General features: G+C 44.5%; 1 protein-coding gene across 13 annotated transcripts in view; it reads left to right on the top strand.

The window, feature by feature from the left end:
* sobpa (sine oculis binding protein homolog (Drosophila) a) overlaps nt 1-15,169 on the top strand; it is a 41,122-nt gene that overhangs the window by 23,401 nt on the left and 2,552 nt on the right. For 6 of the 13 annotated variants that reach the window (XM_028997004.1, XM_028996972.1, XM_028996964.1 and 3 more), the window contains 2 exons: nt 8,207-8,302; nt 12,352-14,393. In XM_028997004.1, the coding sequence (XP_028852837.1) occupies nt 8,207-8,302; nt 12,352-14,393 (2,138 nt within the window). Of the gene's footprint in view, nt 1-8,206; nt 8,303-12,351; nt 14,412-15,169 lie in introns of all 13 variants that reach the window. The other 7 variants (XM_028997020.1, XM_028997011.1, XM_028996987.1 and 4 more) reach the window with 3 other exon arrangements.

Here is a 15,169-nt window from a genome sequence, read left to right as displayed (position 1 = left end):
CCAAAGTTACAAAAAGTATACTTTAAAGTATAAAAATGTAAATGCAAAAGTCATCACACAAACATGAACACCTGCATGTCACACAGCCCTGTGTTTGCGTGTCTTTTCTTCTTGTCGTTGTTGTGCTGATGTCATGTGTTGTTCTTGTCCCCCGTTATCCTGGCACAGCAGGTAATCAAAGGTTGGGGGGTGTAACTCAGAGGCTAAGTTGGGGCGTGGGGTGAGTTGAGTTCAGCCGGGGGGGGTTGAAATCTCAGTGTCGGTTTCACCTTGATACAGCAGTGGGCCAAATCGAGAGGGCCGGGAGAGCCTTGTTGAAAACAAAGCGATGAAGGAATCCCGCATACGGTGACACATGACCGCGGCGGGCGAGCAACAGGCTCCACGGCGCTGTTTTCATGTTGTCTGAATGCAGAACACACGCCACAGAGCCAGCCATCGCACAAAGGGGCCTGTTTGCTTAGGCTGCACTGATTCCATATCCTGCCTCACATTCATGCGAGAAGCTCGTGTAAGCGATACCCACAGCGCCTTTTTTTTTTTCATATACACCACAAGGTCGGCTGCGACAACAAACCCTCCAGTTTTTCCAACAAGCCCGGCTGAAAAGTATCTCATGTCCGTGCGTGTCTGAAAGCCGAGACGGGGTGCGGGGAGCGAGGGGGAGTGGGCTGCAGCCGTGGCGTCGCGTTTCGGTAAATACCTGCAGCTGCCTCGTCTGCGAAACCCGACCCCCATCCTGTGGTGACCATGAGTGGGCGACTCCGGTTTCCCCCGACGCCCCCCTTTGCCACCCACCCCACAATGGTCACTATAAACGTTTTTTTTTTTTTTTAAACACTTTTGGAATTTTTCAACTTCAGTAGTGTGGTAGTGAAGGAGGTCCTGAAAATGGCAGAATCGTTCTTGGAAGCAGTGACAAATCATCAATAAAAGTTAGAGTATGTCTGGTGGCCTAGTTATGTTACAAAATGCAGGGTTAATTGTCTTGACCAGGGATGTGATGGACATGATGGAGCTGAACCCTGTAACCTTTGGGTTTGTTACCAGGCTGTCACCCTAAATCTAGCATTTATGTGTTGCTCAGTTTCTCAGGAGTTAAAGGTGAGTTTGATCTGACCCAATATCTGAGTTGATTGGGATTGTTTGATTGAGAAATCTTATTAGAAACACCTCATGTTATTGTCACAGCCGCACACAAGGGGCTGTGCCTTCCAGTGGACTGTTTATGTGTTGAGTTATGGACAATTGGGTGGAGCCCTGTGCTGCTGAGAGCAGAGCTCTCTGGGGGGGTGTGGTAAACTTCTCTATCAGGATATGTCTGATATTTAGGCAGTTATTTAATCAGAAGGTTGCAGGTTCAAATCCTGAACTGCCAAGGTGCCACTGAGCAATGCACCGTCCCCACACACTGGCGCCTGTCTTGGCTGCCCACTGCTCACCAAGGGTTAAAAGCAGAGGACACATTTAGTTGTGTGCACCGTGTGCTGTGCTGTGTTTCACAATGACAATCACAATCACAATGATGACAATCACTTCACCTTCACTTTTCACTTAAATGCCTATGAATACACACATATATGCTCACAGTAGTTAAACATGTACATAAACACATATACACAGAAATACACACAGATACCCCAACCCTCTACCCTCTATCCCCTATCTAACCCTCTATCAGTCACACTTCCTCACACAGAGACACTGGGTATTCCATACACCAACACGTGTATTAGTTTAGTATTTGTTTACGTTGATGCTCCATAATCAATATGAATCTTTTTTCAGTAGTCAGGTCCTTTTAAATGAATTGTGTTGTGAGGGGAAACAGTCCAGTGAATCCCAGGACTGAAGCGACTGAAACATCAGAAGGGAGGAGCACAGTCTTGTCAGAATAACAGCAGTCGAACAGAGCAGAGCAGCGCCGCCAGCACTGGATAGCAGAGCAGGGAGCCAAGAGCAACAAGACGCCAGTGCCAGTGCAGTCGGGAGGAGGATGCTCAGCATTTTTCAGTGGGATAATTAGAAATTATTATTCCCCCCCGCAGAAATGACAAACTCAATATTCTAGTCGGTTGCTGAAGTGGTGCTGTCGTGATGCGGAGCTTAAGTTTTATGTGCTGCACTAGTAGGGGAAGAGGAGTGAGACAGATAGTTGGAAGGTAGAAGAGGGAGAGGAGGAGAAGGCAGAGGGGGGGTTTTCATGCATAAAAATTCAACTGGTACAATTCAAAAAGAAAAAGTAAAAGCTGAACTTAAAAAAGGTCCAAAACATGGAGACTGTGGTTTAAGATGGGGCACGAGGGCTGTACCATTTAAATTGCAATAGAATGCTATTCTCCCATTGGCCCTGCTGCTAAGCAAAGTCAGATACGTTTCATTGTGACATGGTGAATGGAGGCAGAATGGTTTAAAGATATATAATTAAAATAAGAGGTCTTGGCACACCCTGGTTGAATAGACGGCTTCTTTTTAATTCAGACCACATGAGTGATATTCAGAAATAGGTTTGAAGCCAATCACCATCTGTTTAATTACTTCTACAACTCAATTGTTCTACAAGGAATTCACCACACTCTTTTCTACTCAGGCACAGATTCCTGTGCTTTTCTACTCCAGCACCTTGGAGAGAGCCTCTATATAATTCAGTTTGTATATTTTATTAATGCAGTAGCTACATAAGGCAGGAATAAAGAAGGGTCGAGGTGTTAATGGCACTTTTTGATTATCTGAGCTTCTGTCGTCATTCTTTTTATTTTTATGGCAGCTTATGAAATTTTCCTATCAAAAGCACATCAGATTTAATGTGTAAAGGTTGGTAGAACAGGGACTCACAGCCCAAACACAGCAGCTTGATGATGGGGCTTCACAAGATGATTACATGTGTTCTTCCTACATGGGCGCATCCTCACATTGAGAAGAAACAGAATAATGCATGACTGAACCACTGCTCTGCCAGTTGGGAAAAGTGAGGCTCCATATGTTGCGCCAGTTTGCCTGTGCCTCCTCGATGGATTGCAGGTGATGAAAATCAGCACTTCAAAGTGTCCTGGCGGCCTGCTCGGCTCCCTGGCGGCCCCAGGAACCCGTCCTCTCTTCTGACTGAAGAGATGGGGTGGTGAGCAGGAAAGTGAAACCACAGGAGCAGTTGCTGGGCAGTGAGTCCAATTGACGTGCCACTGGCTCGATCTGTTTAGGGAGCACCTGCAGGTGTGAGAGGGCCTGGAGAAATAGAATTAGGCCTGTGCATTCAAAGAGTGGGGCATATTTTTCCCACCCTCACAAATTAGACGCGAAGCCTTTGAAAAGAAGAGGTGAAAGGAAGTGACCTTCACAGATGGCTGCGTGCAGGTCCGGCCTCCTGACATGTTGTTAAGGATCCAGGTGTGAAAACAGTGACACACAGTACAGCAGGGTCAGCAACCTCTGCTCGAGTCGCACCACGACACCGGAATGCCATGCATCTGCTGGTTTGGGAGGGGGGCAGAATGGTAGAAAGTACAATTCCATGTACTTTGCATATTTCCATTAATGTGTAGAACTGAGTGTGTTTGTGCTTGTGTGGGCTACAGAACTGTTAAACCGACCCCATAAACGCTTAAACGCCCATAAAGGCCATACACACACACATGAATAATAGTCCCAAACACACACACATATCACTTCCTCTCAAAAAATACAAGCTCTTGGGGACACACTCCTATATATTTTAGGCACAACTAGGACACAGTATGCAGAATGTGGCACGCCCTCTAAAATATATTTGTCTGCCTGTTTGCCACTCTTTCTCTCCCTCGCTGACTGCCTCTCTCCATCTCCCGTACCAACTGCTTCTGTCTGTGTCTGCGAGGTTCCTGCAGGCGACAGGATGAGAATACAGCACCACAGCCTCCCACTGATGTCGCATCACCTCCACTATAATCACCGCACACTATAAACAGCACTAATGCACATACACCTGCCCTGTCACACAACGGCCGCACCAACACCAGGACCAACAAATCACGTATTAATCAAAAATATTACAAATATCCCCTTAGACCATTCTACTTATTCTTCCCTTGCTGAATTTGGATCATATTTATCATCATATTTATTATGGACAAAAAGGAGTTCATAGGCTAGTAACAAAAAGTACAAAAATTGATGCTGTCACATATGTGCAGTTATTTTCAGCCTGATAGTGGCTCAACAAATCAGGCGGGACGAACCATTCTATAATTAAGCATTCGCTTTTGTTTGGGTTTAATTCTAGCACATTGTGCATTGCGTTTCATATCAATATGAATCAGACAAAAAGCTGTCAAATTTGCTTAAAATAATTCCAATTAGATATTTGCGTGGGTGGGTGATGTAAAAGCCAGCTGTGTTTGTTAAAGTAGTGGTTGTCTGCTTGGCTTATTGGCGTTCATTTTATATGGATGTGTCTTTGTTTGTGTGTGTATGTGTGTGTTTTACTGATTGATTGATATATACCTGTGCACCAGTAAACCCCTGGGTCCTGCTGTCTGAGCTGTGAAACTCGCTGCAGTAGGTGATTATTTCATAGCTGCCAGCCAAGAGGCTGGAGCGGGCAGGGAGCTCCAAACGTCAAGGCAGAAATTAGGAGGAAGATGCATGCGCTACAGAGCTTTTCCCTGAAACACACACTCTGTCACACACATTATAAAAAAATCTACTCCAAATCCCACTGGAGTTAGCTGTCATTGAGGGCATCTGTGGTGCTGCTGGGGAAAGTGTTCAATTACTCATTGCATCATGGAGCCTCCGCAGCAATGTCTGGGCTGACAGTAACACCAGCCACTGGTGATGCGGGAAGTGACAGTGTTCATTGAAGAGTTGTAAAGTTCTTAATGACGCCCCCACTCAGTTGTATAAATAAAGTAAAAATAAAAATAAAAATTGACTAGAGTAAATTCAAATAAATCACTTTAAGGGGGGTGAAGCATTTTTCTACACATGCTGTACCCGCTGTGTTATGTGCTGCTTACATCCTGCTACTCACACACTCCTAGGTTTGTGTTTGTTGTGTTTCAGGAATTGTCCCGGTGATGCAGGCTACTGAGTGCCATTCATTATGTTGGGCAGGGGGTGTGGTGTATTAAGAGGAGAGAAATTTAGATAGAAAGAGAAACACAGCTAATGTGAAGACAGAAGGAGGGGTTGTGCCCTATGGATGTGTGCCACTCAGGTGGGAGGATGAGCCAGTGTGTGTGTTGGGGAGGGTGTGTGTGCACATTTGGAAAAATACATACACTCACACCTGGACTTGTGTGGATGCCCAGATGGATGCTGGCATGGGCAAAGCCCAAAATGGATGTTCCCTCTGGGCCTTGAAGCCATATGTGGTATACAGTACTGAATATACTAAAAATGTGCACAAAGACACACACAAACACACACCCAGCTCATCTGCATTCACTCCTATGCCAGTCAATGAGATGCCACCATGCCCCAGAGCCCTGGTGCCAGGTGCTTGGCGAATGCAGCTCCAGGTAGTCGGTACTGTAGGGGTGTTTGGGTGGGACCAAAGCCCGGCTTTCAGCTCTATGTCTGGGCCGACTCCCTGGCCAGCACCTTGTGTCTGTGATTGGCTAACGCAACCAAGCCTTGCCTGTGAGCCAGAGTCTCATTAGCTACCATGTGGATGTCTTTGTGTGTCTATGAGCGATATAGTGAGCAGGTCTGTGTTTTTTGTGTTTGTCTAGGCTTGGGTGTGTGTGTGTGTGTGTGTGTGTGTGTGCATGCACACACTGATGCCAGTCAGTCCGCCAGTTCCTCATTAGCACTATATGTAAATGAGCTGGCACAGGGCCAGAGGGTCAGAGCTAAAGGCAGCTCAAAATGGAGATCGGGTGATGACAGAGGTGTGTGTGTGGTTGTATGTGTGTGTGTAGTCCATTTGTTGAGACAGTATTGTATTAGTGCATTGCAACACACTGAGGGGTACAATCTGAGAACTGAGTGTCAAGCTGAGTGACACTCTTAACACAAACACAAGAGTGGAGTAATGAGTGTGTGTGTGTGTGTGTGTGTGTGTGTGTTTCCTCATTTGTGTGAGATCAGTCTGCCAGGACAGGGATGGTGGGTGTGTCTGCATCACAAAGGGCGGGACCACAGCATACTAATGGCAAAAACTGCAGCAGGAACGAGAAAAAGCGGGAGTGCGAGAGCGATGGTAATGAAGAGAAATACACAGAACAAATGCACGAGTGTTATCTGAGGCAGAAATAACACAAATTAAAATAGACTAATAGAAAAATAAGAGCCAGGTGGGGACAAAGTGAAGGGTTGCAGCTCCACTGCGGTCACTGTCGAGATTCCCAAAAAAAAAAAATGGATCAAACAATCTATCAAGTCATGTACATCATAAAATAATTTTTAATTGGTTGCCAGGTACTTTTGGATATCAAAACATCACTATTATGAAAGGCAGGTTAATGGTTCTGCCATGTACTTTTGAAGACACTCTGTGTCTTCAGTGTCTACAGTTGTAAGAATTGAGTTCAAGTCCTTCAGGTTTCAAGTCCCAGGGCACCTTTTGCACACTGTTTTATCTGACCCTGGAGCTTTTAATGAACCACTAATCATTCTCAAATGATTCCAAATGCGGAAATAATATTAATCAGGCTTTTGTCAATGTATGCAACAGCATATTAATGCTTTTATGTGGCTTTAGTTGAAATGTTTCTATCAATGACTATCTATCAATCTATCAATGACTATCTAACTATCAATGAACTCTATTACTTTGTGAGTAACTCTATTACTCTGTTACTTTGTAATCTGTTACAGTAACTTTCACTTTATCTGTTAAAATATGTATTAGTTTTAGTGTGCCCCTCTTTAAAACCTGAGAAATCAGCACCATAGCCTGTCATGTATGGGATGTCTCCACCTGGCAGTTGGAACTTGTGTGTAGTACTTAATTTTTTTGGAATCTGATCCCAGGTAGATTGAGAACATTTTTACTCCCACCTAATCTTATCCAGGCTCAGGCGTGGATCTTAACATTCTGATAATGAATGTTGCAGGATATGTGATCGCAGTAAAAACTGTCTGGTGATGTGCTGTAGAGGCAGGATGGCTATGAAGTAGCTTGTCTGTAAATATGACACTAAATAAACATTTATTGCGCCATTATTCCCTGTACTTATAGCATATAGTGTTCTTCAGCGTTATCTTTGGTGCTAAAAAAATAAAAATTGAAATTGGTGAATGTAGGAGAGGCTGCACTCTCTTGTGTGACACTCGGAGTCAGGTCAGCTGAAGGTAATGAAGCATGCGGCGCCTGGGCACCAGCTCTGTCGTAGCTGACCGTTTATGTTGGTAAATGATTTACTCGAGGTTGAACCTGCCACCCTTCTCACCGCACTGTACTCACAGTATCATAAATTAAAGCGAGCTGCTGAGCAGCGAACGGCCAGCACGAAAGGACTGTGTGAATGTTGAGAGACGCACGTACGCATTAAAGGTCCATATATTTGAATTGGGCGTTTTGCATTGATTCTCTATGTTCTGTGATGTAAACAGATCGATATGCTCTTAAATGTGCATGCTGAAGCGTACTTCAGAGGGCAAGTTTAGATTCAACCCACACATACAACTAGCGGATGTATTAATTACAAACACTGATGGCATTAATCTATCCACAAATTTTATTATAGTCTGTAACCAGTTTTGTGTTTTTTTTTATTTAATGACCTGATATTGTCTGTGAGTGATTATTTAAATGCTTTAGCAACTTGTACGGTTTTGGCACATGACAATTGGATCATTTTTTTTTTTTTTTTGCATGAAGTCATACTTGACCTTTACAATCCAATTAGAGACTGGAGGTCCTCATCATATTGAAACTATTTCCTAACAATGTGCTAACAGTGTTCTCCCTCGAGGTCTGCTTTTGAATTATTTTCAAGCGTGATAGGACACAATCATACATGGACATACACACAAGTTAACAAGCACACACACACACACACACCTCAGAATGAGCTGAACTGTCTACTGTGCTTCTCAGGACATGGGTGCATATTTTCCCTCCAAACCCGTGCATGTTCACCGCATTATTTTCAATACTCACCATATTCCTTATGATTGTCACCTCATTCATAAGTTTCTGTTGGTTTTTTTGTTTGTTTGTTTGTTTCATTTCTGTTTTATTTTGTCAGTCCGTAAAAAGAGGCCGTTATTTCTCCCCCCTCAGGCGAGAGACGAAGACGGCCATGGCGAAAAATTGCCCCAGCACAGCTTTTCTAAGGAAACACCCAGGCTTGTCTTCAAGACAAACAACGATGTCCTTGTAAGAAATAAAACATTTAACACTAAGACAGAATAAAGTGATGACTGATGATTAATAGCTTTGCTAATCTAGATAGTTTATGTGTATATATTACAGAAATAGGGTTTAATAATTATGGTAATTATGGTAGATAAAAGGCATTGCAATAACTTCTAATCCAGATGTACAGTATTAAGATAGCCAGTATTCATAACTTTTTCCATTTTTCATGTTTGGTTTTTACATTGCCATTCTGCATTGCACTGGACCTTTTTGTGTGTTTGCATATCAGTGTGTTTGTCTGTGTATGTATATATGAACATTTGAAAGAAATATGGTGTAAAAAGAAATCAGTTGCCCTTTCTATGAACATTTCTAAAAGTTAGATACCAGTTTATTGTTGTATTATTTTTTACTCTTATTCATAACTTAGGGATTTAAACCTGCTATAGTACTGCTTTATGTGATAAGTTTAATTGTAGGAATGTCAGACCTTTATGGATTGTTATTATACTCTTATGGACAATTGAGGTTGAAACTGAAAAGCATATTCATATTTCTCAAAAATCATAAAATTTGTTTTCATTTCCTAAATTTTTTTAGCTCCCAAATCCAAATACTACATGCATTTTACTGCGAATGCTTTCACCAAAATGAGCTGATACCCAGTAAACATCACTATTTAAAATAGGGACAGGGCATGAGAACATTTGAGGGTCAGGGATGGAAAAAGGTGAGCGAGAGGATTAAAAACTCCTGATGTGCTCACGTCCATCCATCGCTGTGAGATAGTGAGATAATTACAGCAAAGTGTGCGGTTACAGCGTGTTAGCCTGGCTGTCGGCTCGCCAGCTACGGCAAAAATAAATGACGGTAATTACCTTGAACTGCAAACATCTGTGTGAAGGAAGAGTGAGAGACAGAGAGAGAGAGAGAGAGAGAGAGAGAGCAAAAGGAAGAGAGAGAAGAGAAAGAACTCCATTAGCGTAATGCACAGTGAAATTTCACTCACTGTGCTGCGACTCGTTAAGTGCTTTCCATCTGTCTTGGTTTTTAGTGCAGAAAAATTAAAACACATTTATAATTTAAAATATCCAGACACGGCACCAGTGAACCCTGACTCACTCAGCCTTTTAAATGTTCTGCCGCTTATTCACCTTTGAATGTGGAATTGAGACTTGCCTAACGAAAGCTGGTCTATTTTGCTGTTGACTGGCACCTGTCAGTCACACATCACCCTTGGAGTGCTCCAGAAAAGTGCTCCAGAGGAGTGGGTAGTCACTGTGCCTTTTAGGTCTGCCAAATACACACCAAATGTATTCCATCCCTGTTTCTCCAGTCTACTCAAAGAAGCAGAATTAGAATTTTTATTTTTTTTAGCTATTCTTTGCACATTCTTTGCTTTTATTGCACATGTGTACTGTACCTAAGTGGAACATATTTCATAGGTAGTATTGTTTTGACTTAAACCCTTAATGGTAATAATGTTTTTATGCGTCCCAAAAACATCAAGAATGTTTTATAATAATATAATTACAAAGTAATAATAATTATATAATATGAATTTTAAATGCATATATAATTGATTCAATTAATCATATTTTCTTATTTGCAACCATGAATAAATCTGCATAAATGAACAAATATGAGCTATAGGCAATCTGCACATAAATGCCCATTTACATCTCATGACACAATAAGATAGAACAATTCATATCTACATCAAATTCACAAATTCACACTTTACATTTCCACTGTTATTTTAACTCATTCTAGCAGGCAGTCCGAGCCCTGTCTAAAAGATGCAACCCTCACCATGTCCGTGATACTTTACACAGAACATCCCTTGGCAAGGGAAAGCATTAGTGATTAGATTTTTAGAAATATATTTTAATGCCATTAATCTCTTGATTAATGAATTAGTGCTGACTACAGGAAATGCTTTTCCGCCAGGCCAGAGCTCAGGGGTTCAGTGACAACCTGAAATAAATCAGATTCAGTCCACAGAATGACCAAGCTATAAACTCTGTTTTGATGTACTTTGTGAGAACTGAACGTTGGGCCGGTATTAGATTTTGCTCTATTGATTATTGCTTAGTTTGTGGACATTATTTTAATAGTTCAGAGTTTTCTTTGTTAAAATGTGATCATGAGTTTTACAGTGAAGTAAATGCTACAAATCAAATGTGGGGTTGATAGTACCATCAGTCTTAGGTTCTTCCACATATTAAGAAACAGACTTTTATGCGTGCAGTGTTTTCAAGGGTGTGTCCAAGGTTACTTGATAGTCCATATAATTGTAACCCTAATCTGGCAACTGTAGCTTGCATTAATTCTTAGTGAGTTCAGTATGTCCACTGATAGGCAGTAAATGGAAGGAAAGCAATGAATGAATAAGTGGGGACATAGTTTAGATCTAGTTGTCCACACAAAGGGTCACTTCTAGTCAATACAGAGTTGAATCAGTGTCATCCAGATGTTGATGCTCCCACTCCACACTGCATTCGTATGACTGAAAGGCTGAGGAATATCACTGTTATCACCAGAGCTCAACCCAACTCAATACCTTTCAGAGATAGTGGAGTGAGATTTAAGATAGATCCATCACCATCTTCAGAGCATGAAATGAGGCAGTATATTTTAGAAGAAATCTGCTCTGATGTTGTGCCTTTGTTTAGTTTAACTGTTCAGTGCATTAGTTGCATTGAAGTATGTACGTTACTTAAAATTCTCAAAAGTGTCATTTTAGACTATTTCAGGAAGAATAGGCCCTCTGTGAATGTATATTCTATCCGTTGGCTTCAAAAGGTGAGCGTTTTGCAGCACCTGCTCTAACTGGCTGGTGATGTGTGCGCAGTGCGCAACAACCATTAATTTTTTCTTTATGAGTATGTAAGTGAGCGTGTTGGACGTTCACGATCCAAGCAAAGTTCTAATCGAGTAGCATCCCGCAGCCCATTAACATGCAGAGGTAGATTATGGTCGGGGTGATGGATGGATGTCGTTGAGGCCACTGACAGCTGATTAATGACATCATTATCTCCTGCAAGTTTCTGCCACTTCCCCTTGCTGCTGGGACGCTAATCTTCCTGTCCCAGTCTCAGAACACTGGGTCTGGTCCTTGGACCACAAGCTCCCTTTACAGCCCTTCTACACTATGAACATGGAGGCGCCAAAAGTCGAATTTACGCTGATCTTTAACGAGACAGCAAATGCAGCTCCGTGGGTTCAACACTTAAAATTAGGAGGAGAAGAAGGGAGACAGACAGGGCCAGTGGGAGAGAAAAGCCAGTGGTCTTCATGTCATTGTCTTTCCTTTATCCTTCTTTCCTGTAGGACAGGGGATTTTGTCTAACAGCCTGCCACCATGGGTGAGCCCTAACAGAACAATTGACGGCTACCCTGAGTCCTGCTGTTCTCAGCTTGCGTAACTGTCTCACCTACACGTTCTGGCTGTCCCTTCCACTTACCATCACATCCTGAGCACCGTCAAGGGAGAACTTTTATTTCAGCTGTATTTGCAATGCTCCCGAGAGAGTGCCAGCTCACCAAACAAGCACACAGCATCCTGTGTACTGTATGTCACTACGCACACATTCAGACACATGGGGGATAGGAAGTGCATGCATAATTGTCCCTTGAAGGGAAAACCTTTTAGATGTGCCGCTGTCAGTTGACCCTGTGGCTGTGCCAGCGGCAAATGTGTCTGTCATGGATGGAGCTGTGTGTGTGTGTGTGTGTGGGGGTGTGTTTCAAAAAAGGGAACGAGAAAGGCACACTGTGAAAGGCAGAGAAAGAGTTAGAGAAAGTATGATGATTGCCCAAACTTGGACAAAATGGTTAAGTTTTTAGAAAAAAGCAGAACATGACATCAATTTTAGGAAAACTTGTCGTTTTTTGTCTCATGCTATAGTTTTTTTGTCTCATGCTATAGTTTAGGTCACTGTTGCTTTGCAGGTGGTGTCTGAGCTAAGTAATGGTTAAAAATTTTTTTGAAGGATTATTTGTTTTTGCTCTTTTTTCGTGCATGTATGTTCTAGTGTATATATGGGTGTGCCTGTGTGTTACAGGTCTGTGATTGGTGCAAGCATATCCGCCACACTAAGGAGTACCTTGACTTTGGCGCGGGTGAGAGAAGGCTGCAGTTCTGCAGTGCCAAATGTCTGAATCAGTACAAAATGGACATCTTTTACAAGGAGACCCAGGCAGCTCTGCCAGGAGCCCTGTGCAACCCTGCCCACCCTGCTTCTGAGGGTAAAGGCGAGAGTGGGACTGGGGTGCAGCTCTTGACCCCTGAATCCTGGAGCTCCCCGATGAGTGAACTGCGACGGAAAGCACCTTCTCCTGGCAGTGGCACCTCTGCTCCAGGCCCTTCCGGCTCCCCATGTGAACCAGGCAACATCTGTTCCTCTTCCTCCTCCTCTTCCTCCTCCTCTTCCGCTGCAAAGATGTCCACCTCACGGCCGCCCCACGAGAGTCCCACACTACCACCTCTTCCTCCCCCTCCACCGCCTGTCCCAGGACTTCATCCACCACTCGGTATTCCACCTGGTAGCCCACCCATGGTGATGACACATCGTGGCCCTGTTCCTCTGCCTTTCTTCATGGAGCATCAAATGATGCAACAGATGCGCCCACCCTTCCTGCGGCCACCCCACGCACCAGGCCCCAACAGCCCTATGTCCAATCCCATCATTCCCGGCATAGGCCCTCCTGCACCACCTCGGACCCTGGGCCCCCCATCCAGCCCAATGCACAGACCCCTTCTTTCTCCACACATGCACCCCTCCTCCACACCCACTCTGGGGGCAGGCAATCATCCAAACATCATGCCCCCTCACCCTGGTGCACACATGCCCGGCCTACCCTTTCCTCCAGTTGGTATGATGCCTGCAGGCCCACTGCCTGTGCCACCCATGATGAACTTCAGCATGCCCTCTCTCGCCCCACTGGTGCCTCCACCCACACTGCTGGTGCCATATCCAGTCATAGTGCCGCTGCCTGTGCCCATTCCGATTCCTGTGCCCATCCCTTTTAGCCCTAAGGCCTCTGAGGACCGACCAGGTAACAATGGCACCGTCCCCAGCGCATCAAGCCAAGGGGGCGACTCCAAAGACACCCAGTCGTTCTCCCCCAGCTCATCCAGAGGAGATGGGGGGGAGTACAAGAAGGGTCCCAACAGTGCAGATGCACTCTCTCCAGGCTTCTCAAGTTATGCGTTGGGTCCATCGGGCTCTGAAAGGAGCCGGGCAGATGTGGTGGATCTCACTGTGAAGGTGGAAAGCCCCGGCAGCAGCAGCACTGGCCCCTCCCGCATTTCACACTCTGGCTCTCCACCAACTGCCCCACCCACAGAGGGAGTGATTGACTTGACCACCAGCCGTCGGCCACGGCAACAGCTAGTGATTCAGAGGGCCGTGCCCAGTGTCCAGATAAAGGCAGAGCCTGAGTCCAACCTGGTTCCTCAGGGTAATGATGAAGTGGGAGCCACAAGCCGGGCAGACACGAGGGAGCAGGAGCCTGGCAGTCCATTGGACTCACTAGCATTGCCTTGCAGTGACCCCTCTTTTTGCAGTGCCACGCCCCCTCTGGCCCCATCAGTCACTTGCAGCACTCCGGCCCTGCCGGCTCTGGCCACACCCATTGTGGAACCAAGCACTGCCGCACCATGTAATGTTATTGTCAATGGAGGTAGCGTCCCATCACTGGAGCCCCAAGGCAGGACACCACAGGTGGCAGAACCCAGCCGGAGGGGAGCCAATGAGGAGCAGACCTCCACGGATCTGCTGGAACGGGAGGAGCTGAAAGAGAACAGCTGCTCTACAGCAGAGTGGGAAACAGGTAAGAGGGCCACCACAGAGGAGACAGGGGGGGCGGGTGGCACAGGGGACCCCAAGTCACAAGATCCAGGGGCCCCAGCAGGGGAGGACCATGCCTACGCCCTCCCCCTGCTGCCCAAAGCCGGCTGTGTCATCCAACCGGTGCCAAAGCCCAGTGACAAGACGGCCACCCTCCTGCCCTGTGGCTTGACAGCCCCACTGACAGCGGCTGGACCCCCCGAACTGGAGCCTCCCCTGAAGAGGAGGTGTCTGCGTATCCGCAATCAGAACAAGTGAGAGATGTGCAAAAGGTTTGTCTCACAAACCCAATCAAGTTAAAGCTGAAGAGATTCTAGGGTAGGGCATTGTGTTTACATTTATGGCATTTATCAGACGCCATTATCCAGAGCGACTTACAATCAGTAGTTACAGGGACAGTCCCACTGGAGACACTCAGGGTTAAGTGTCTTGCTTAGGGACACAATGGAAGTAAGTGGGTTTTGAACCTGTGACTTCTCTGTCTTCTCTTTCATAGGGGACAGTGTTACCCACTAGGCTTTAACATAGGCCAAAAATGCTTAAATTCAGTTGTATTTATTGTCTGAATTGAAATTATTTGAACCAGAGCAGCAAACATTAGCTGCAGACTGATTTCCCATGTACATAGCATTAAAAATCATTAAAATACGGCCTTGACTGTCATAATTTTGTTGCATTTGTAAAATGTGAATGCTTGAATGAAAGTTCTTTTGTTCCTATACATAAATTGCGGATGTAGAAGCAATCCTCCTATATGTTGTTCAACACTGGCTAAATACAACAGCACATTGGAATTCTCAAACTCAAATCCAAACTCAAAATGAATATATGAACAATGCAGCTTTCATTTTTTTCTGTTTCTTTCTGTTTTTAGATTTGGCTGAATATTATAATAATTTGTGTGTTGTAATACTCAAGGGCCATGAAAGTTCTTTAGGCAAAGCATGAGCGATTTTAGCATATTTTACATATTTGGCCAGGGTAAAAGTATTAGTAAATGTTTTAGTAAATAAAATATGAAATAATGCTA

The sequence above is a fragment of the Denticeps clupeoides genome, chromosome 1, assembly GCF_900700375.1.
Source record: "Denticeps clupeoides chromosome 1, fDenClu1.1, whole genome shotgun sequence".
Lineage (NCBI taxonomy): Eukaryota > Metazoa > Chordata > Actinopteri > Clupeiformes > Denticipitidae > Denticeps > Denticeps clupeoides.
The sequence above is the reverse complement of the archived record's forward strand: the minus strand, read 5'-3'. Positions and strand labels throughout refer to the sequence as shown.